Source organism: Mus caroli, chromosome 9, assembly GCF_900094665.2.
Source record: "Mus caroli chromosome 9, CAROLI_EIJ_v1.1, whole genome shotgun sequence".
In the NCBI taxonomy this organism is placed as follows: Eukaryota; Metazoa; Chordata; class Mammalia; order Rodentia; family Muridae; genus Mus; species Mus caroli.
Window position 1 is genome coordinate 114,066,319 of NC_034578.1, and position 20,890 is coordinate 114,087,208.

At 47.5% G+C, this 20,890-nt stretch overlaps 1 protein-coding gene across 1 annotated transcript in view; it reads left to right on the top strand.

Moving 5' to 3' along the window:
* The window catches only part of Itga9 (integrin subunit alpha 9), a 289,069-nt gene that overhangs the window by 50,428 nt on the left and 217,751 nt on the right, over positions 1-20,890 (top strand). Inside the window, exons 6-11 of the mRNA XM_021172021.2 lie at positions 1,581-1,710; positions 4,434-4,519; positions 6,964-7,032; positions 11,659-11,796; positions 14,748-14,853; positions 15,867-15,961. Of these exons, the coding sequence (XP_021027680.1) occupies positions 1,581-1,710; positions 4,434-4,519; positions 6,964-7,032; positions 11,659-11,796; positions 14,748-14,853; positions 15,867-15,961 (624 nt within the window). The remainder of the gene's footprint in view (positions 1-1,580; positions 1,711-4,433; positions 4,520-6,963; positions 7,033-11,658; positions 11,797-14,747; positions 14,854-15,866; positions 15,962-20,890) is intronic.

The window sequence follows — 20,890 nt, forward strand, 5'->3', positions numbered from 1 at the left end:
GCTGACCTGGTACTCACTCTGTAGACCAGGCTGGCCTCAAACTCAGAAATCTGCCTGCCTCTGCCTCCCGAGTGCTGGGATTAAGGGTGTGCGCCACCACGCCCGGCCTTAATTAGAGTTTTAATGCTGTGAACAGACACCATGACCAAGGCAACTCTCATAAGGACTGCATTTAATTAGGGCTGGCTTACAGGTTCAGAGGTTCAGTCTATTATCACCAAGGCAGGAGCATGGCAGCATCCAGGCAGCCATGGTGTAGGAGATGCTGAGACTTCTCCATCTTCATCTGAAGGCTACTAGGAGAAGACTGACTTCCAGGCAACTAGGAGGAGAATCTTAAAACCCATACCCACAGTGACACACTTACTCCAACAAGGCCACACCTCCATATAGTGCCACTCCCTGAGCCAAGCAAATTCAAACCAGGACAATGTTTGAGCGATTGTGCATTGTGTCACCTTTTCCCGGAGAGCACGGAAACGATCTGTTCTCATGAAGGAAGAAAGGAGAGAGGATGAGATAGAGAGAAGAGAAAATGGCTTCCCATAGGTCTATGGCCCAGTGAGGAAGGGGCCATAAACACGTGGAGAATCAGCCTCCTGGCCTGTGTCTGTGTATTCATTTAGATATGTCACTCAAAATTTAATAATCTCGATAAAAACCCATGTACCCCGAGACAGTCTCTCGGCGCCTTATGTCTTCTGTTAGAGTTTTTATTTTGCTTTATATAGATATTTTCTTTTTAAAAACTTGCTTGAGTGTCTGCATATGTGTATCTGCGCCATGTGTGTTCATGCTGTATTTTTTGTTTGTTTGTTTAATTATTAACTTACAAAAGCATTAGGTTTCATTGCTATTATTTTGATGAAATTTGTTTTTGTTGTTCCTTTAGCATATTTTCCATATTTAAAATTTTACTACTTTATCACTGTGTGTGCATATGGACACACTTGATGTTTGTATGCATGTATGCAGGTGAGCCTGCCGCAGGACATACTGTGTGACTGAGGACAACTTCAGGAGTCAGTGCTCTCCTTCCACCTTGGAGTTTGGGGATGGAACTTGGGTGGTCAGGCTTTTGCGAAACTTCTTTTACCAACAGAGTCATTTTCCCGGCCAATACTTGTACTGGGACAACATCCCATGCAACTTCGGTTAGCTCTGAACTCGCTAAATAGCCAAGGCTGGCCCTGAACCCCTGCTGGGATCACAGGAGTGCACCACCATGCTAGGCTTGATAGTGCCATATTCTCAAGCACTGTTCGCTGGAGTCATGTGGTTTAGGAACAGCACCTATTGCTCACCGTTCTGTATTTTATCTTAGGGTGAAGCTGGCGGTGGGGACATGCAGCTGCTTCAGTGGCCAAAACAGGGACTTGGTCTGTCTCTCATTCTCTCTCCTTGCTTAGTAATTTCATATTTATGCCTGGAAATCCTAGCAACATGATAGACTCCAGATTGCCCAGGGCCTGGTACCATATGTGTTGCCATAACGAGGCATTTCGAATTTCTTTGCTGTGACGATGGCTCTCGATGTATCGCCTAATCCTCTCTGTCTCCCTTTGGATTTCTCTCTCTAGGAGCTGGTGGTCATGGGTGCCCCAGGCTCGTTTTATTGGGCTGGGACACTCAAGGTGCTGAATCTCACAGACAACACATATTTTAAGTTGAACGATGAAGCGATTATGAACAGACGGTATACTTATCTGGGTGAGTAGCTGGGGAGTCTGTTGTTAATAAGGTGAACCATGAGGGTTCTCCATTAACAAGAGCTCATGGATTATCGCTCTATTAATCGAGAGAAGCAGTAGTTGGCCTTTACATCCATCAGTCTCATTAGTCACACTTTTATTAGAGTTCCTTAGCATCTAGTTGCACACATGGGTAGTAGAGAGGGGAACAAAAGAGGAAGGCAGTCCAAACTGGGTGGTTTTCTCAAAATCTGATGGGTGAACTTCCAGGGAACAAGTGTTTCCTCGCCTTGGTTTGGCAGTCAGTCACGTACAGATGGTCAGATATGCAACAAGCCCGACTGAACCCTGGCTTTCCCTGGACATCATTTTAAGTGATGCGTCTGCTTCCTGGTCATGAGTAGAGACAGTAGAACTGGGAACTTCCATGGCAGCGAGCAACCTGGTGCTGAGCCTTACTCAAAGGCTCTGAGACTTTTCTCTCTCTTTTTCAGTTTTTTTTTTTTAACTATCTAGAAAGATGGTCGGCATGGTTTAACTTAGCAGCCACCAGGGCCGAGTGGTCCTGGGCTGGGTGCAGTGGCATGTCTCTACGTTCTTGCTACTCCAGAGCCCACTGTCTCTGCAGGAAGTGTATGGAACCAAGGACATTTGAGTCATTCTGCACTGCATAGTGAGATGCCATGTCGGAAAAAAGGGGGGGAGAGAAGGAAGAAAGGCAGAAGTAAGAAAGGAAAGGAAGAGAGAAGGAAGAGGAGGGAGGAAAAGAAGGAGCAAGGGAGAAAGGGAGGAGGGGAAATAGGAGAGGGAAGGTACGGAGAGAAGCCATGTTCCTTTAAGAAGCATGGATCGGCCACAGGGATGGCAGCCCATCCCTGTGATCCTAGCATTCTGGAGGTAGAAGCAGGAGGATCACGAATTTGAGGTCAATTTGGGCTACTTAGCAAGACCTTGTCTCGGAAAACAAAAATAAGACAAAACAGAGATGGGCTGCCTTTGTTTGTGTGACAGTACCAAGTCTCTGTTCTTCAGTCCAGGCCTCAAGTGAACTGAAAAGGAAACTTAAGTTAAAAAGGTTAATACTGATAAAATAATGTGTCTTTCATGACTGCTATATATGAATGAAGCCAAGGGAACATCCTGAGCCCCTTTTTGCATAGAGAATTTTCTAGAAAGACCGTGTTAGGCGGATGTAAGGAGCTGGGGACTTGCCATTCCCGGCACGACTTTGGCAGAGTAGCACAGACCCAACAGCAATTTATAAGCTTTGACGTGTTTCTTATCCAGCTCCTTCATCCACCACTTGCCGAGCATTTGCTCAGCGCTGTGCTGGTGTGTGATTCCTTCTAATTTCCAAAACAGCCTTACAAGACAGCTATCACCACTGCTGTACACGGTTCATAGAGGAAGAAGTATGAAGGCATTATGCAACTTGGTGGTGAATCCAGTTACAAGCCCATGGTTTAAGTGCTGAAACCCCAACCCCAGGGTGTGCTCTTGCCTCTAGTACTGAATCTCCAATGAAGCTAGGAACACCACAAGGGTGGGGGCTTCACCTCACATTCCGGGGTGATGTATATTTGATGTATAGATGGGACTCAGCAGTAAGTCAGGGATGCTAGGGAAGGCACAAGGAAGCTGCAGCTGGTTGGTGGCTTTAGGTTTGGGGACAGGTCCTGAGAACTCTGGGACCTGTGGTTTCTCTCCGAGACCCTTATCTGCTGCAGGGATTAGCATGGAGCAGTTGAGGAGGGCCATCACTCATGGCAGTCTTGCGTAAAGTGAGCAGTCGGGAAAGGTCAACCATGTGGAAAACAGGAGATAGCCATGCTAAAGTGATCGTGGCTGACAAGTGTCACAACAGTCAGTGTATAATCGGAGCAGTGGGGTTGGAGGTCATGAGAAAGCTTGAATGATAGACAACAGGCACAGTTTGGACTGGCGGAGGTGTGAGTTTGGCCTTCCAGATGGTTTTCGGAAGGCAAGAGACATTTAAATCAAGCTCACACAGCCATTTTCCATTGTTTCTGGGTTCCTTTCAGACCCAGATACACTGGCTCCCTGTCTGCTCACCTGTCCATACATCTGTCCATCATTGGTTCTTACTCTTCTCTTAAAAAGGACATGACATAGTTTCTAACTTTAGCTTCTCTGGAGTCAGAGACATTGGGTTTGAATTTTGCTTCATAATCTTGGGAATGTTTGTTTATCTATGATACAACAAAAATCTATATCTATATCAATAAAAGAGAATATTAAAATATTTTGTAGTATTAGGAATCAAACCCAGAGCCTTGTAGATACCAAGTAAGCCCTAGTCTACCACTGAGCTTACCCCAGGCCCTCTGCTCATTTTCTTGACTTGGACGGGGTTTGCACCATAGGAATATGTGTGGTCACTCATGGAGTTGTACCCTTTAGCGTGTGGACTGTGTCGTTAGAATTACATTTCTCCAAATTAAAAAACACATGGAGTATTTAGCACCCTACTTGTTCCATGGAGCACAGTCTGAAGGCATGATCCTCCCGGTGTCCCTGTGAGCATGCCTTTCTGTGAGACAAGATATTTAATATGAAAACATTGGTGGTTGCCATTTGCCTTCCAGAAGGTCCATGTCCCGAGAATAACTAGAACGTACTGTCTACACACCTGCCTAGAAAACACTGTCTTCTGCTGATTATGTTTCCCTTATCTGACCTCCTTTCCCAAGTGTGTCTTTGCTTTCTATCCATACTGTTCAGGCTATGCAGTGACGGCTGGCCACTTCTCTCATCCATCCATCACTGATGTGGTAGGAGGTGCCCCACAGGATGAAGGCATTGGAAAGGTAAGGACAGATGCAGAGGCAGGGTGGTGCATGTGTCCCTGGGGGGGATTTCTAGTTTGCTTTGCCCCGAGCGAGCACTCTCCAGATAGGCTGATGTGTAAGTGACCGGCTGACAGGGAGCCCTGTCTTCCTCTGCCCACACTGAGAGAGTTCACCTTGAAAGCTTAGAGTGTACATGTTATTCTTTGCCAATTCTCTTCTTGGCAACTGACTTTGTGTGTTGACATCATGGGCCCCTCCACCTCCACCCAAGAGGGAGATCTGCATCCGGTGCTATACAAGTTCAAATACCGCCATCTTCCCAAGCCTCTGCCTGGCTTCCGACCCGATGGAATCCGATCTCATCTGCAACGTCCATCTTTGGAGCTCTGTGATAGCAGGTTTTTGCTTGTTTCCCCAATGTTTCAGGGGAAAAAAAACCCCACTGTGTTCTCATGACCAGTGTAACCAAGGTTATCCTGGGAATGTGCAGACATGGCTTTCTCTAACGTTTCTCCAAGAAGGTAGAGGACACTGTGGGACTATGGCCTCTAAGGGCTCACTATGGGGAGCTGTGGCTGTTGATAGTGTCAGTCCTGCTCAGGAGCCCACTTTTATCTTGCTGGCTGCACTCACCACTCTTCTTATTGCTATGACCGAATGCTTGTCAGGAAGCAATTTAGGGAAAGGCAGCTTTGTCATGGCTTAGAGTCTGAGGAGATACACTCCATCATGATGCAGAAGATGTGGCAGCAGACAGGAAGCTGTCTGATCACATTGTATCGATGCTCCAGAAGCAGAAAGCTAACCTCAAGGTCTTCAACGAGGCTCCACCTACCAAGCCTCCGGGGCAGTGACATCAGCTGAGAGCCAGGTGTTCACGTATGTGAGCCTCTGGAGGACATTTAATGTTCAAACCACAGTGTAGGCGAAACCTGAACAGTGGTGTAGACTTTGGGCCCGTAGTCTGACGGGTAGACCGGGGATCTGTCTGACCATTCTCCTGGTTCAGAGAAGTGGAATCCTGAGTTCTGGACCAACACCGTGGTTAATGAGAGCCTTCAGCCAAGAGGTCAGAGAACTAAGAAACATCGGCTAACCCGCTTGCCTGAGATGCGCTCGTGATGTCCTCTCTACAGATCGTCTTAGGCAGGAGGCAGCAGTCGCTGCTCATGATTCAGAAGTAGGGTGCTGTGGAGAGAGGTCCTTTGAAAATGAAACCAGATGTCAGGGTGCTGAAGCAGAGGCTGTGGAGGATTGCATAGTTGAACTCTGATAACTTCTGTCCAGAACCGGCTCATGTCTGAGTCACATGAATTCCTGTACATCATGGAAGAAAATGCCCCAATGGTTATGGCGCCTCCTGGGGAGGAAGCAGGGTCACTGGACTTCTCCATGGTGACCTTTAGGATTTGGGTCATCTTCATTCCTGGCGTGAGAACACCAAGGCCTTCATACCAAGGTGCTGGTCCTTAGCCAAGGAAAGGGCCCTCTGCTCTGCTTCTTATCTGCTCATCTTTGCATCAGATGTAAGCAGAGGGGCTGGAGCCATGGCTCAGTGATTAAGAGTGCTTGCTGCCCTCGTAGATGGCTAGGGTTTAGTTCCCAGAACCCACACAAGCAGCTCACAGTCCCCTGTCACTCCAGCTCCAGGAGATTCCATGCTCTCTTCTGGCCTCTGCACACACCACACACATGTGGTGTACATTCAAACGCACACACAAACATAGAGAGAAACAGACAGAGATAGACAGAGAGAGAGAGAGAGAGAGAGAGAGAGAGAGAGAGAGAGAGAGAGCAAGAGAGAGTGAGTGAGCACTGGTTGCTCTTACAGAGAACCAGAGTAAGATTCCCAGTACCCACATGGTGGTTCACAACCATCAGTAACTCCAGTTCCAGGGTGTGGGCAGCAGGCGTGCATGTAATGTATATATACACATTCAGGCAGAATTCATAGTGCTAAGGGCTCTGAAAAAGAAAAACCACAATAAAGGGGTTTATTTAATGTTTACTTGTTTATTTTCCTAAACTAAGCTCGTACAGATTCCATAATTCTAAATCCTATGTAGAATCAGTTTGGGGAGGTTATCTCCAGTGCCAACATTCACCCGTTTCATTTGTCTTAGGTCCAGCCATCCGTTAAAGCTTAACTCCCGAGACTGAGAGGGTTAATTTAAAGAGAAGGCTCGTCTATCTCCCAAGGGTTGAATCACTTGGTTCTAACTGGGGAGACTTCTGGGCCTTTTTGTACATGGTTTCTACAAGCTGTGTGGTTCAGGAGCTGTGGAGATCCTTTCTGCCCTGGGATTGCGGGGCGATTTCTTAGCAAGTTGCTGAGAGTTCTGTTCACACCTTCGTCATCATTAATCCGTGTGCACACATCCGTGGGAGACAACAGGAGGACACCGATGGATATCTTTAGTCAGAGCTTTCATCCTGACTAGCATTTTTTTTTAATTCCACAGGTTTATATATTTAGAGCTGACCGAAGATCAGGGACCTTAATAAAGATCTTTCAGGCATCAGGAAAAAAGGTGAGTTCTTGATGTGGTTTATGTGAGAGCCAGTTCCCTTCGAGGACGTGTATAACCTAGGGCTTCTGCTCGTCTGAGCTGTAGCAGATGAGTTTCTACTTGGCTAAGCTACCAGTGTGCTTTAAAAGCTGTCACGGTCCAGGTGCTGGCATGCAAATGAGGCATGCTGTCTCTCTGCCCCCTCCCTTCACCTTTGTCTCCCTCTGGCTGTCTCATGAACACACATCTCCAACCCACAAAGATCGGTACTGTCAAGGGCAGGCACAGAAGTGATCGATCACTTTCAAGGGACGCAGGTGGACGGATGTTTCTCATTGCTCCTGTCTCGTCTGCCTGATGCTGTCTTCTCCTCGAATCATTGTCATATGGGGGGGGGCAGCTGTCACATAAAGAAAATTCAAATAAAACTCACCTTAGTTCTATGTACAGGGATGTTCAACCTACAGCCTCTAGGCTGAGTGCACCACAGGCTAGCCGTGAATGCGGTACAGCACAAATTACAAAGTTCTTTAAATACCGTGAGGTGGGTTTTACATTTTATTTGTTTGTTTGTTTGTTTGTTTGTTTGATTTTGTAACTATATCCCACCATCCTCTGATATAAACTTTTTGGGTAACGACTTTGCTTTCTCAGGACTTTGAGTATAAAATGACCACAAAGCCGTTTCCAAAGCCTGTCTTGAAGAAGAGGTATCTACCTGGGACACCCTACCATTCCCATCTCTCTCCCTGCTTCCTGAAAGTTTCCGTTGTAACCCATGAGATTAAATCAGTAATCGGTTCCATGATTCACTCACTTCCTTTTCCTGGGCTTCCCATCCTGCCTGTGCTTTTGTAGCATAGATCAGCAGGAAGGTGTTGTTGAGCTTAGGGGCTTATTGGGATAAGGTTGATGCCAGGAGGATTGTGGGATTGTATGGAGGCTGTTGGAGGATTTAGTTGTCTCTGGGACAAAGCTTAGGATGTGGGAAGGAGATGCCAGGACACTTTGCCCACAGTTTCTCTGTCACAAGGAGAAACAATGATTGTCCCTTCCTAGCCCCCTTCCCCTGGTTATCACTCATTCCTACTTGGAGTTGTTCTTGCTACACAACATCCTGGAAACATTTCATGGTGTCCCAGCCATGAATGGTATTCGAAGTTCTAAACCCCTCACTTACATATAGATGTTATTCTTTCTTATGGTTGCAATTTTAGCAGCTTTAGTATGTACACTCAGTATAGAGTGATCATAAGCTTTGCATGGAAAAAAAATGTACCCACAAACTCAACTTTGCTTTCAGCTCTGGGAAGTATGCTGGCATGTGTTATTTTAACATTTCTCAAACCCCAAAATATTAGCATCAGAAAGTAACCATGAAAAATTTACAAAATAAATTTTCTAAGCAACCCTAAAGTTGGAAAAGAGATAGCTAAATACTATTGGTGATAAATTAGAAAGAGCCCTCCAAACCCAAGTAGGGGTGACTATCCTATAATAAATGGTTGGTGGGGTCCACTGTGGATAATGTGCCTACACTTGGCAGTGTGAGCATCCCTTCAGAGTGGCTACAGACCAGAATGGTTTCCATGCCGGATGCTGAGTGTTCTATTATCAACCAGGTTAGGTCTGGAGCGTGGCTTCCTTGGTCAGTTGTGCCTCAGTGAGTCAGCTTTGGGCAATGATGTGTAAGTGGATGCTGTAGTCTTTGAGACCCTTATCTCAGCTGTCTGAGGAGTCAATGCACTGGGCTCTAGGGCAGACACAGATCTGTTTGAATGGCCTCGTCATGGTAGGATGAGTCAGGTTCCTCCATGCAGAGAATGACCGGCCAAGGTACTTTATCCCAGCTCCATAGCCATTTTCCTCCTAAGTCTCCCCTCCCCCTCCTATTCCCACTCTCCCTCCTTCTGTGTGTGTGTGTGTGTGTGTGTGTGTGTGGTCATGTGGATATGTGCGTGTATGTGCATGCATGCATGCTGGTGTACATGTATGCATATGCATGCATATGTCTTCCTCATTCACTCTCTACCTTATTTTTGAGAGAGGCCCTCAGTTGGGCTGGCTGGCCTGTGAGCTCCAGGGATCCACGTGTCTCTGCTTCCTCAGCACCAGGATTATAGATGCTCAGACTCAGGTCTTCATGCTTGCATGGCAGGTCAGGTTTACTGCCTGAGCTGTCTCTTGGGTTCCAGCCTTTCCCTTTCTATAGGGTTCTGCTCTCAGATCCTTTGCCCTGCTCTGGAGTTACCCCTCATCATAAGCCTTTCCATTCTGTAGGTGCTGTCTGCTTATTGCTACAAGAGATTCTCAGCTCTCTGGCTCCCCATTATCTCATAGGAAGAGGACATGACCCCTGGGGCCTCCAAAGTGTGCCTCTAGCTTTGCCCTTCTGTTCAGAGCTACATAGACAACAGGAGGTTCCAGCTCAGAAAGTCACTCATACTTCTGCTTTTGTTTGGCACCACTTCAGTTCAAATTGTCTGGTGTCCGGCCTCCCTTCCAGGAAGAATGAAAACTAACAACAACAACAACAACAACAACAACAGAAACAAACAAACAAACAAAACAGAAAAGAGGTCTATTTATTGAGTTGACACCTTATAAACAATAAACACAAGAGCCGCTACTAAGTCTGTGGCTCTGATGTGAAGACAGTCACACTCCAAGCTGCTGGGGATCTCCAGTGACTCTGGCTCCAGAACATGTCCTTGACACGCTGAAGTGTTAGTTATTGGCTTACGTCAGTGGGTAAAGTTGTCTGCATTTTAAAAACTGAAGGATTTGTGGTTGAACACCCATGAAGACACCAAGCTAAGTAGCCCACTGGGATTTATCTCCTGGGGCTCAGCCCAAGGGAACAGCTGTTAGATCTGCTCTTCTTGCCTTCCCTGGGCTTCTAAGCAGCTTTCCCAAGTCCTCCAGGGCCAGTGTTAACTGCAGGAAGTAGGTTGCTTCTCTTGCCTCTCTCAGACTCCCTGAGGTCAGCTGCCAACAAGTCTCACAAACAGGAGATTCCAGGTCTTTCTATTTGAAAGCATTTATTTAAAAACAACAGTACATTCTCTTTTCTTTTTGTTAGAAGAGGTTTCAAACCAGCAGCCCTTTAGGGTGGGCCCAGCTGCATGCGTCTGTTTGACCTGCACAGGATTCCTTTATACACTTATCACAGATCTGTATATTAGCTGACGGTCTCTCATTTGCTAGGCAAAGCTCTCATACACTGTGCTTAGCTCTTTTGTAACCATTGCTTTAAAATTTTATTTGTATAATTTTACACTCTGCGTACACGTGTGTGGGTGTGTGCACATGAGTGCTGCTACACTTTTGAGCCGGAGGTAGAGGTGAAGGTAGAGGGGCTTGTGAGCTGTTCCGTGTGGGTGTAGGGAACAGAACTCGGGATCTCTGCAAGAGATAGATGTATGCTCTTAGCCACTGAGCCGTCTCTCCAGCCCCCATTTTACTTTTGAGGGAGGATCTTGCTAAGCCCTTGTACTTCTGGTTCTTCTACCTCAACCTTCTCAGGAGCTGGGATCACAGCCCTGGACCACCAATCCCGTAGCAATTGGTCTAAAAAAAAAAAAAAAAGAATACATTCCAGTCAACATTTAGATCTTCTCTTGGGAATGGAGAAGTAGATGTGCTGGGAGCCGGCTCTCCTGCTGATGGTAGTGAGCCACAGCTGGGTGGGGCTACCTCAGCCAGTCCCTGGGCTCCAGGTTGCTGTGGTCTCCGGCACTCTGTGTCATGAGTTAGATACATGTAAGCACACTTGAGCTGCTAGTTCTCATTTTATTTGTTGCATCCAGGTAAAAGCCTGGATCTTTGGTCTTTGTGTTTGAGCCTTTAGATATAAAATAACAGATCCTGGGGCCAGGGAGCTGGCTCTATTGGTAGAGTCTTGTTGCACATGGATAAGGAGGAGAGTGCAATCCTTGGGTCACACAGAATGCACGTGGTAAAGCCACGAGTGATGTCATGCTCCTGTAACCTCAGTGCTGGGGAGGTGGAGACGGGTATATATACCTGCACATGTATGTGTGTACCTGCACATGTATGTATGTACCTGCACATGTATGTGTGTGAACAGACACACTCATGTGCACACACACACATATATACACACACACACACAATCAAATAAAGTAGCTGGGGCTGGCTATTTACATTCTGATTCAAGAAGATGCAGTACAAATGGGCCCTGTGTCCCTATCTGTCAAACAGCCTTGAGCTACTTGATTCTCTATCTTCATGTCAGCTTGTGCCCCATCTCTTACTCCGTGGAAGGCTGGAGAGGCTGTGTGCCCCGTGTCATATTTTCCTGCCTTTTTGTGTTATGAGATTTCATGTTCCTACTTGCGCTGCCTTGTCAAATGTCTGGTTTTGGAGCACATATACAAACATGACATCTCACTCTCTGGGAGCTAGCCTATTTACCGTTCCCTTACAGGGCTCTAGGAAAGGGGCCTGTAGCTGGCCGGCTTTGAGTGGGAGGTCCTCAGGAGCTGGTTATGTGCTCATTGCTTGGCTGACATAGCTTCTGAGGGGCTGGGAACATGTGCTTCCTAAGCTAGTGGGCTGACGAAGCCAGGGCCTTGGTGTATAAGGACAGACCCTGAACATGTTGTCATGACGACTTGGTTACAGATGGGCTCTTACTTCGGCTCCTCCTTGTGTGCAGTCGACCTGAACATGGACGGCCTCTCTGACCTGCTTGTGGGGGCCCCCATGTTTTCTGAGATCAGAGATGAGGGGCAGGTCACCGTCTACCTCAACCAAGGACATGTGAGTACAAAGTGGACAATGAGGAGGTAGGGGTTGGGGAGTGACATCGGTGCAGTCATGTGACATGAACCCACTGGACCCCACCAGAGGGAAGGCATGCACTGGGCCATGCTACCCAGAGGAGATGAAAGCCTGGGTCCTGCATGGAAAAGCTTAATGATCCATTAGTGGACGATTGTATACAGTGTGACACTTCAGTGTGGGACCCAGGGAGACTCTTAATGACTATTGGTTATTGTTTCCGATTTTCCTGCTTTCTCTAAGTGATGTCACTGTGATATACACATGGTTGTAAGGGTCTCTGTTTTTCAGATGAGATAAACCAAGGCTCAGAAAGGTTACTCCCTTGTCTCTAACCTTACAGCTAAAATGTAAAGAGGCTGAGATTTGAGCCTCAGCAGGCTGGCTTCATCTTCTCCAGGCTGTGCCACCTCTCTGAGAGTTCCTATGCCTCTTTCTGGAGAGCATAGAGGGGCTGGGCTATCTCTGAGGAATCCCAAGGAAGCAGTAGGAATTGAGTAGAAAGGTGAAGTGGACTGGGCCTGAGCTTCCAACAGGAAGATGTGCATGTGGGTTGAGCGTTGAGGTAGTAGGACCTATACCTAGTTCAGCAAGGAGTTCATACTGGACACCAGCTGATAAGCTGGCCAAAGGCTATAAGCATAATGTCCCTTATTCTATAGTATCACAAACCAGGGAGAGAGATGCAAAGATGCCTCTCTCCCCTCTGCAGCTGGTGGAGGGGGTGGGGGTGGAAGGGTTCTTAAGAGGGAGGCGGAGCAGAACCAGAAGTGGCAGGGGACCCATGAGGAAGCAGAATCCAAGTGTTCAATCACGCATGCCCCACCCCCACCTTACTGCTACATGACTGCTCTACGCACCAGGGTCTTCTTTCTAGTGACCCATAGCCCACTTGGTTAGAATTATATGGCACTATGGGTGAGTGAAGATGTAGGTAGGCCTGAGCTCAAATCTAAACCTTGCCAAATCTTTTATGCAAAGGATAAGCAAGTAGCTTGAAATTGACCCCCCCCCCCCATTTCCTCCTCTACAAAGTAGGAAGTGCCATATGCTCTAACTAGGAGGGATGCACCATATATGGGTAGATGTACACAGAAGGCCTTGGGATTTCCCCTACCACACTAACAGGAAGAATTACAAGCTGGCCATCTGTGCCCAAGGGTTCTTGGATTTAGCCAATCACAGACTAAACACAAGGGACAAGAAGCCCGTTGTGTGCTACTAAACATGCTTGGACTTCCCTTGCCATTGCTCCCTGAATGATGTAGTGTAAAACCTATTTGCATATCATTTGCATTGTATTGGACATTGTGAGTAGTCTAGACATGGGGTAAGGACAGGGGAGGGCATTCATAGGTTCTATGCAAATGTCACTCTGTTTCATATAAGAAATTTGGACATCTAAGGTTCTGGTATGCTAGGGGCCCTGATGCCAGTACTCCCAGACACCAAGGAACATCCGTTTTTGTGTTTTGAGGTGGAGTTTCACTAATTCAATAAATCAAATCATCACATCTTTATATATTTTTTTCAAGCTGTGAATTCTGTTTATAGTAGTAGAAATGTAGTCACAACCAAAGACAGACCATGGTGTGGTGGACTATGGGTAGACGGTAGGCCCAAAATGCCTCCATACCAGGGAGGTCTAAAGATTCTTAAGCCAGAAGATGCCATGTTATAATAATGTCTTGGTATTTCTATATCAGTTATTCATGGGGACCATGGGCATTCTCAAATGGCTTCTGCTGCCATATACACCCTTGACCCCTCTCAGTGTTTGCCCAGGAATCTCAAAGCTGAGCTTTAAGATTAATGTGATAGACCCCTCACCCCAGAGGTACTGGGTATAGAAACAGGACCCTCTGACAAGGTTACTAATGCCTGCCCTGTGCAAAGCAACCTCAGGGACTTTTAGGAAAAGGCACAAGAGAGGGGGAGATAGACAAACGTGTACTCTTTTGGTTACCAGAGTCTACAGTTCTTACCCCTCACCTCTCTACCAAAAGCTAGAGTCAAAAATATGAGAGAGGAAATAGATTTATTCAAGGCCAGCCCTGAGGAAAAGACAGGAGAGTTCTTAATCTCAAATCGACATCCTGGGGTGGGAGGCTCAAGAGTGCAGAGACCTCAGACACCGGCTTCAGGGAGGCACTGGGCGGGACACTGATGCACGACAGAGGCCTTTCCTCTCAGAGCCTGTCTCCTCCTCACTTCCTGACCTTGACCTAGGAGACCATCACATGCACCTTCTTTTCGACAAACACAGTCAGTTCACCTGCTCTGAGGAGGGGAGACCTTCAGAGACTCCTCCTCTTTATGATTTAGAAAACCACAGGAAAAGGGAAGGTGGCTTAAAGGTCAAGTAGGGAATTATGGAAGGGAGCAGAGGTCACAGTTTCTTGCTCTGCTGCGCCTTAAAACAGCGACGGATCAGCTGTGGTGACGCACGCCGTTAATCCTAGCATTCAGTAGGCAGAGGCAGGAGGATCTCTGAGTTTGAGGCCCACCTGATCTACACAAAGACTAGTCAGAGCTATAGCGTGAGACCCTGCCTCCAAGAAGACAAAAACTGATTTGGGGAGGGAGGGGGGGAGAGTTAGGCTATGAAGAGAGCTGAGAAGAAAGGCACCGTGGGGATGAGGAGAGGATAGGCTTGCCTGTCTGAGTTTGCCCAGGAGAGGTTCAGTCATTGGTTCACCTGCTATTACCTTTCCTCTATAACATATCTCGGGCTGTTCCAGACTCTCACTGTATAGATGAAAGGCCTTATTTTGCCATGAGGAGAGATATTTGGGTTCCTGTGGTGTTGCCCAGCTGTTTCCTGTTCGTAGTAGTACCCTAAGAGGGTGGTGTTCTGAGCTCCAAGTTTTTATTGTGTGTTTTTTTTTTTTTGCCCCCTCCTCCTTCCCCTACTCGATCCTGTTTCCCAGGGAGCCCTCGAGGAACAGCTGACCCTGACCGGAGATGCTGCCTACAACGCGCACTTTGGGGAGAGCATCGCCAACCTGGGCGACATTGATGATGACGGGTTCCCAGGTGAGCAGGACCTCTCTCGGGGCATAGGGTCTCTCCAGGTGCAGCCACTTGTCACGCTCTGACTTTGTCCCTTGTTTGTGACTGGCTCCTGGATTTTCTGCTCTACACCCGAAGGCACAGCAGCTCCCATGGGGAGAGTGGGCAACTCTTAGAGATGGATTGGCCACCAGAATGCACCTTTTGTATAATCCATTGTCATCAGCTCCACCCTCTGTGCCATGTACTTGCTATGGCCTCTGGGGCTGGTCCATGGGCTTCTTCCCATCATTGACTCTGTATCTGGGATGCTCTATCATGTTGTTGGGGGAGTGAATAAAGAGGGTATTAGATATCGTCTTCCCTGATATTGTTAGCCTGGTTGAGTACAGTGTGTGTCAGAAGAATGGGTGGTATATAGACCTAATGTCCATTTCTTCTTGGACAATGGTCCCCTCCACAGACTTTAGGCTTCTCTCTCTGGTCTTTTTAGTACCACATCCCCTCACCATGTGTAGAGTATACAGGCTTTAGGAGCTACTTCTGCAGGGCAGGGATGTGGCTTGCTTAGGCTAGATGCTCTTCAGTCTATCACACTATTGGCCACAGATGGTTTCATTCAGTGAAAGGGCTATCACCTCGGGGTCAGGGGAATACACAGCTCCCACCCTTAGTGTCATAGGAGCAGACATATGACTTACTAGAAGCCAAGGGTGGAAAGGAAGGAAGATTATAGGCATTAGCCACCAACTGTAGGATTGTGACAGACAAAGGTTAGGACAGGTCCTCTTCATTTGTGAATCTTTTATGGATTGCTTCCATGTCCTTCCCCCAGAGGATGAAGAGAGACACTTTTCCTAGGAGTAACCTCTCCTCAGCCTTTGTAAACTTCCACCTTTTAAATGTTAGGAGGCCATTTGCCCAATTTGACGTTTGAATAATGAATAGTGGAGGAGTTGTGACGAGATAGAATTCAGACATGATGACTGGGATTGAGAAAGCCTCCATGGCATCTCTAACAGCTGTCTCCCCCTCAGATGTGGCTGTCGGGGCACCTAAGGAGGAGGACTTTGCTGGTGCAGTCTACATCTATCATGGTGATGCCAATGGGATTGTCCCCAAGTACTCAATGGTGAGTGTGGGAGGGGCCATGATGACTCTGTGTGTGTGTGGTGTATGTTTGTATGTGGGGTGTGTGTGCACATGTGTGTGCAGGTAAGTGTATGTGGTATACGAGAGAGAGAGAGAGACAGAGACAGAGACAGAGAGAGACAGAGAGAGAGACAGAGAGAGAGAGAGACAGAGAGAGAGACAGAGAGAGATACAGAGAGAGAGAGACAGAGAGAGATACAGAGACAGAGAGAGAGAGAGATGGATGCTCCACTGTGAACCATGCTACGGGAATGTGGGTTTGGGCCTCCTTTCATATCTTTCACTAGTGAAAGGAACAAGCAGTTAATTGATAATTGATAGTTTATTAAATTCAGAAAAATTGTTATAGACTCCCCAATTTACCCAATTTGAGAGTACACCCAACATATGTAAAAGGATATCTAAATTGCTTTTTTCAAATATTTTATTTTTAATTGTGTGTGTATATAATATATATGTATACACACACACACACACACACACACACACACAGATGCTATGCCTTCAGAGGTCAGAAGAGGGTGAGACTGGGAGAGGGCGCTGGATTCTCTAGAACTGGAGTTACCTGTGGTTGTGAGAAGGTGCAGCCGCTGGGAACCAGACCTTGGTCCTCTGCAGTGCTGATCTAACTGCCGATCTGTCTCTCCAGCCCCAACAGGGACATTTCCATCTAGAATTGGAGCTGTTTATTTTTACATTTATTTATTTTACTCTGTGTGTGTGTGTGTGAGAGAGAGAGAGAGAGAGAGAGAGAGAGAGAGAGAGAGAGATGTATAAGAACACGCTCATGCATGTGGGGGTCAGAAGACAGCTTGTGGGAGATAGTTTTTCCATGTGTTCCAGGGATTGAACTCAGGGCAGTGAAGCTTTGTGGTAAGCACCTTTGCCTGCTCAACCGCTTGCTCATCCCCACAGCTTCGTATATAAAAAGAGAGATGCAACTTCCTCTATGGTTGACATCTTTGCCAAACCACCTGTGTACTAAGCCAGTGGAATCTAATTTGTTTTTAATATTTAACTATTTTTGGACAGTGTTGTGTGTAGCCCAGGCTGGTCTCAAACTTCCAAGGTAGTTGAGAGCATCCTTTAATTTCTGGTTCTCCTTCCTCTACCCACAAAGTGCTAGGATTCCTGTGTGTGCCACGAAACTCCGTTTTATATGGTGCGAGTAATAGAGCCCAGAGCTTTGTTTATACTGGGCAAGCATTCTACCCCCTGAGCCACATCCCCAGGCCTCGGAGAAACATATTTTAAGATATAATCTAGGGACAAAGGGATGCACAGAGGGCCTGAAAATTGTCACAGGCTATTGTCAAACTTGGCATCCAAACCAGGGCTAATCAAAGTCCCGGTTTCACATCCCGGACTTGGGGACGTGGAAGTGGCGAATTCTCTATTTTTGCCTCGTTAGCACAGTGTTCAATCTTGCTGACGGCATCAAGCTGACCCATGGGAAAAAAGGAAGTCAGGCTCTCAACAGAAACACGGTCAGGATATGTGTGGTGTGTATAAAGTGGCTTGTATCTTTCTCCCAGCGGGTCAGTGACAGAAAAGAACACACGATAAGAACTCTGCAGTTAGTGTTTTCAAGCCTGCATGTGGTCCCGGGTTTCACGTTCAGCACCCCACACACAGCACATGGTGTCACATGTCTGAAGTCCCAGTACTCAGGACGCAGAAGCAGGAAGAGCAGAGGTTTGAGGTTATCCTCAGTAAGTTTGAGGCCAGCCTGGGTTATAAAATCCTCATCAGCAAACTCAAAATAAAACAAAACAAAAACCCCCTTTTTAGTCAGCAAATATTTGTAGCTGGACACTTGTGCACTGAGCACTTCCTGTTCACACCTGTACACAGAGATTTGTATTTTTAAGGCTGAGCTATCTCTCCAGCCCTGGGTTTGCATTTTTTAAAACGTAACTTCGTATTGATTCTTGGATTGATTCTTTGTATTGATTGAATTTCACATCACTCACCCCAATCCCACTTCTCTTCCCATTCCATGTATCCACCTCGGCTCTTGCAACCTTCCCTCCAAAACAACAAAAAAGTCCCATTGTTGACGTTATAGTGTGTCACAGTGTGGTCCACGGTATACCATCTGTCCACACAACTTAACTTGCAAATGTTCATCTCAATGAGCCATTGGTCTGGTTCAAGCCTCTGGCCTGTGCTACAGATCAATACAGATCTTCCCCAGGACTTCTCTTGGATACCCTGTTGTTGCCCTGTGTCATGGACATCCTGCAGCTTTGGATCTGCAAAACTGGTCCCTTCACATGCTGCAGCAGTTCATAGATAGGGTAGATGTTGGGGTGGGCTAACTCAAAGCCTTGGATCTGGGCTTAGGTGGTATCGGAGTTTCTCAGCTCCCCCACATCCATGCCACCAGAGTCAGCTCTCCCATGCTCACGCTCTCAGGCTGGCTCATCCACTGCCACAGCAGGCAAGGGACAGGGCCAGCTCTTTGGTTCTCATGCCCTTGGGGCCAGCTCACCCGCCCTCACACTACCAGGGCCAGCTTTCCCATGCTCACACCCTTAGGCTGGCTCACCCAAAACTCTTAGAATCAGGGCCAGTTCTACTGTGCTTCCTGGGCGAGGTACTGGGCCTGCTCCTCCCACCCCCAGTGCTACAGTTGGCAAGGGGAAGGAAGGACCAGTTCTCCTGCTCAACCACGATGCCCAGGGGAGGGGTGGGGCCAGCTCTTCACAGCCTCAGATATCAACATGGCCTCAGGTAGCAGTCCACAGACCAGGGATATCCACTAGGCCTTTGGTGGTAACAGACCTCTGCTACTGTGGGGTCACGGACACAGACATGACCCAAGTGGCAGCATGGGCCAGGACCTCACCACGGCCTTAGGTGGCATCGCTGGCTACTCACAGCAGGCTGTTCCTCACTGCCGTGGAGTCTCCTGTTCTGTCTCTTCACTGTGCACACATCCTTCTGCCTCTCTTACTCTTCCATCTCTCCACACTCACTTGCTCATCTTAGTGGCCCCCAGGCCTCTGGGCATCTGGAGTTGTCTCAGAAGTGCTATGCCCAACCCATGCGGAGTGGCACCAGGCAGGGGTCATCTGGGACATGCTCTGCCTACCTGGGCCGTGTGAGCCAAGGTCTGTATTTTAGGAAGCATTTGTAAATAGGGTTACAGTCTCTCTCATATGTCTGTCTTTCTTTCTTTCTTTCTTTCTTTCTTTCTTTCTTTCTTTCTTTCTTTCTTCATTCATTCATTTATTCATTTGTGTGTCTGTGTATACATGTGTGAATGTGTGTACACATGTGTGTATTTATAGTGTGTGTTTGGAGCATGTGCACATACATATGTGATACACACAGGCCAGAGGAGGGTGTGAGGCACCCCTGGTCTGTCACTCTCTCCTACCTTCCCTTAAGATACTACAGCTAGGATGGTGTCTTTCAAGGCCCAGCAATCCTCCTGCCTCCGTCCCTGTTCAGGCTCATGTGGCATACCTGCTTTCTATGTGGCCGCTGAGAATTTGAACTTGGGTCCTCATGTTCTACAGCACGTGCCCTTGCCCATAGCGCATCTCCCCAGCCCCGGAGACACAGTGTCTACATGTACAACAGTCCTTGCAGCAAATCTGAGTTAGACGGTGGGGCCGTGCTAACGACTGGGCCTAGGCTCTTTCTCTCTGCCAACACCTGCTTAGTTAGAGCTTGACCTCAACTAAGGGAAAAGTCCTTAGGGAGATTCACGGAGGGCAGGAGGGGCTCTTGCCAGAGAGCCTGTCATTTCTGCATCCTGAATCCTCATCATAGCTGTGTGAGATGGATACACTTATTCGCCATTGGCTTTCTGATGAGCCCCGCAGAGGATATTGGCTTTGCCCCGAGTAGCTGCCTTCCTCAACTGCATTTTGGAAAAAGGCCTTCCATAGGAAAACCTACAGATACGGGGACTTGTACACACACACTTCCTGGAGCGTCCATCCACACAGACTGCTCCGTTGTCGTTAGATACAAGTAACCATGGGAACAACAAACTATAGGTGATTCTGCCAGCTTCATTAGAAGCTGGAAACACAGAGTGTGGCCTCCAGGGTTTGGGTCAGGGATGCTTTGTCCCCATGATGTCATCTAAGGAGCCCGTCCTTAGGTGGGGATGAGGGGTGGGGAGTGAAGGAGGAGGGTCAGTCTCCACACATTCTCCTGGAAGCTCGTGTCTGGACCTCAGAGGCTAATCCCACAGAGGGGCCACCTGCAGGAGCCCCTGCCTCCCCTCTGGCGTGGCTCTCCAGTGTTTTGTTTGGTTGCTGGGTGGAAGCCTTGCAGAAAGCTGCAGTGCACATTTGTGGTTAGCGTGGAGCGTCTAGTGGGAAGCCGAGACTGGCAGCTGGAAACGGTGCCCCTGTCAGCACGCACCCCTGGCTTGCTGAGCCTTCGCAGCTCTTTAAATAAAAAGGGTGGAGAGAAAATGAGCAAGAGAGAAACAGCCATGGTCATATCTTCTAGGCTTGCTAGTATGTGTATGATAAGGCCAATGATTTAAAAGGGAAAAACAATCCTTTAATGACAGGTTCTTCCGGACCTGGATCCTGGACAGAGAGGGCATTGTGTTTAAGAACTGGAGGAAGAAATCAGAAATGAATCTAAGCAATGGGATTGTTTTTCTTTGGACCCAAATGGTATTATTTCTGCTGGAGAAATTGTGAGATCAGAGCCTGGACTTCTCCTATGTTCCTCTCTAACTCATGCCACCTCCTCGAGGTTACCATGAAAAGTGTTGACTTTAAGATCCTCGGATGCCTCTCTCAATCCAAGAACCCCCCGGGTGGGCATGTCGCAGCGGCCCCTGTGATCTTTCCCCTGCCCTAACAGACGCTGCACGTAAACCTGGACGAGTGGAGGTTTCCCACAGTTCCTGGTTTCCATTTACAGTTATTAG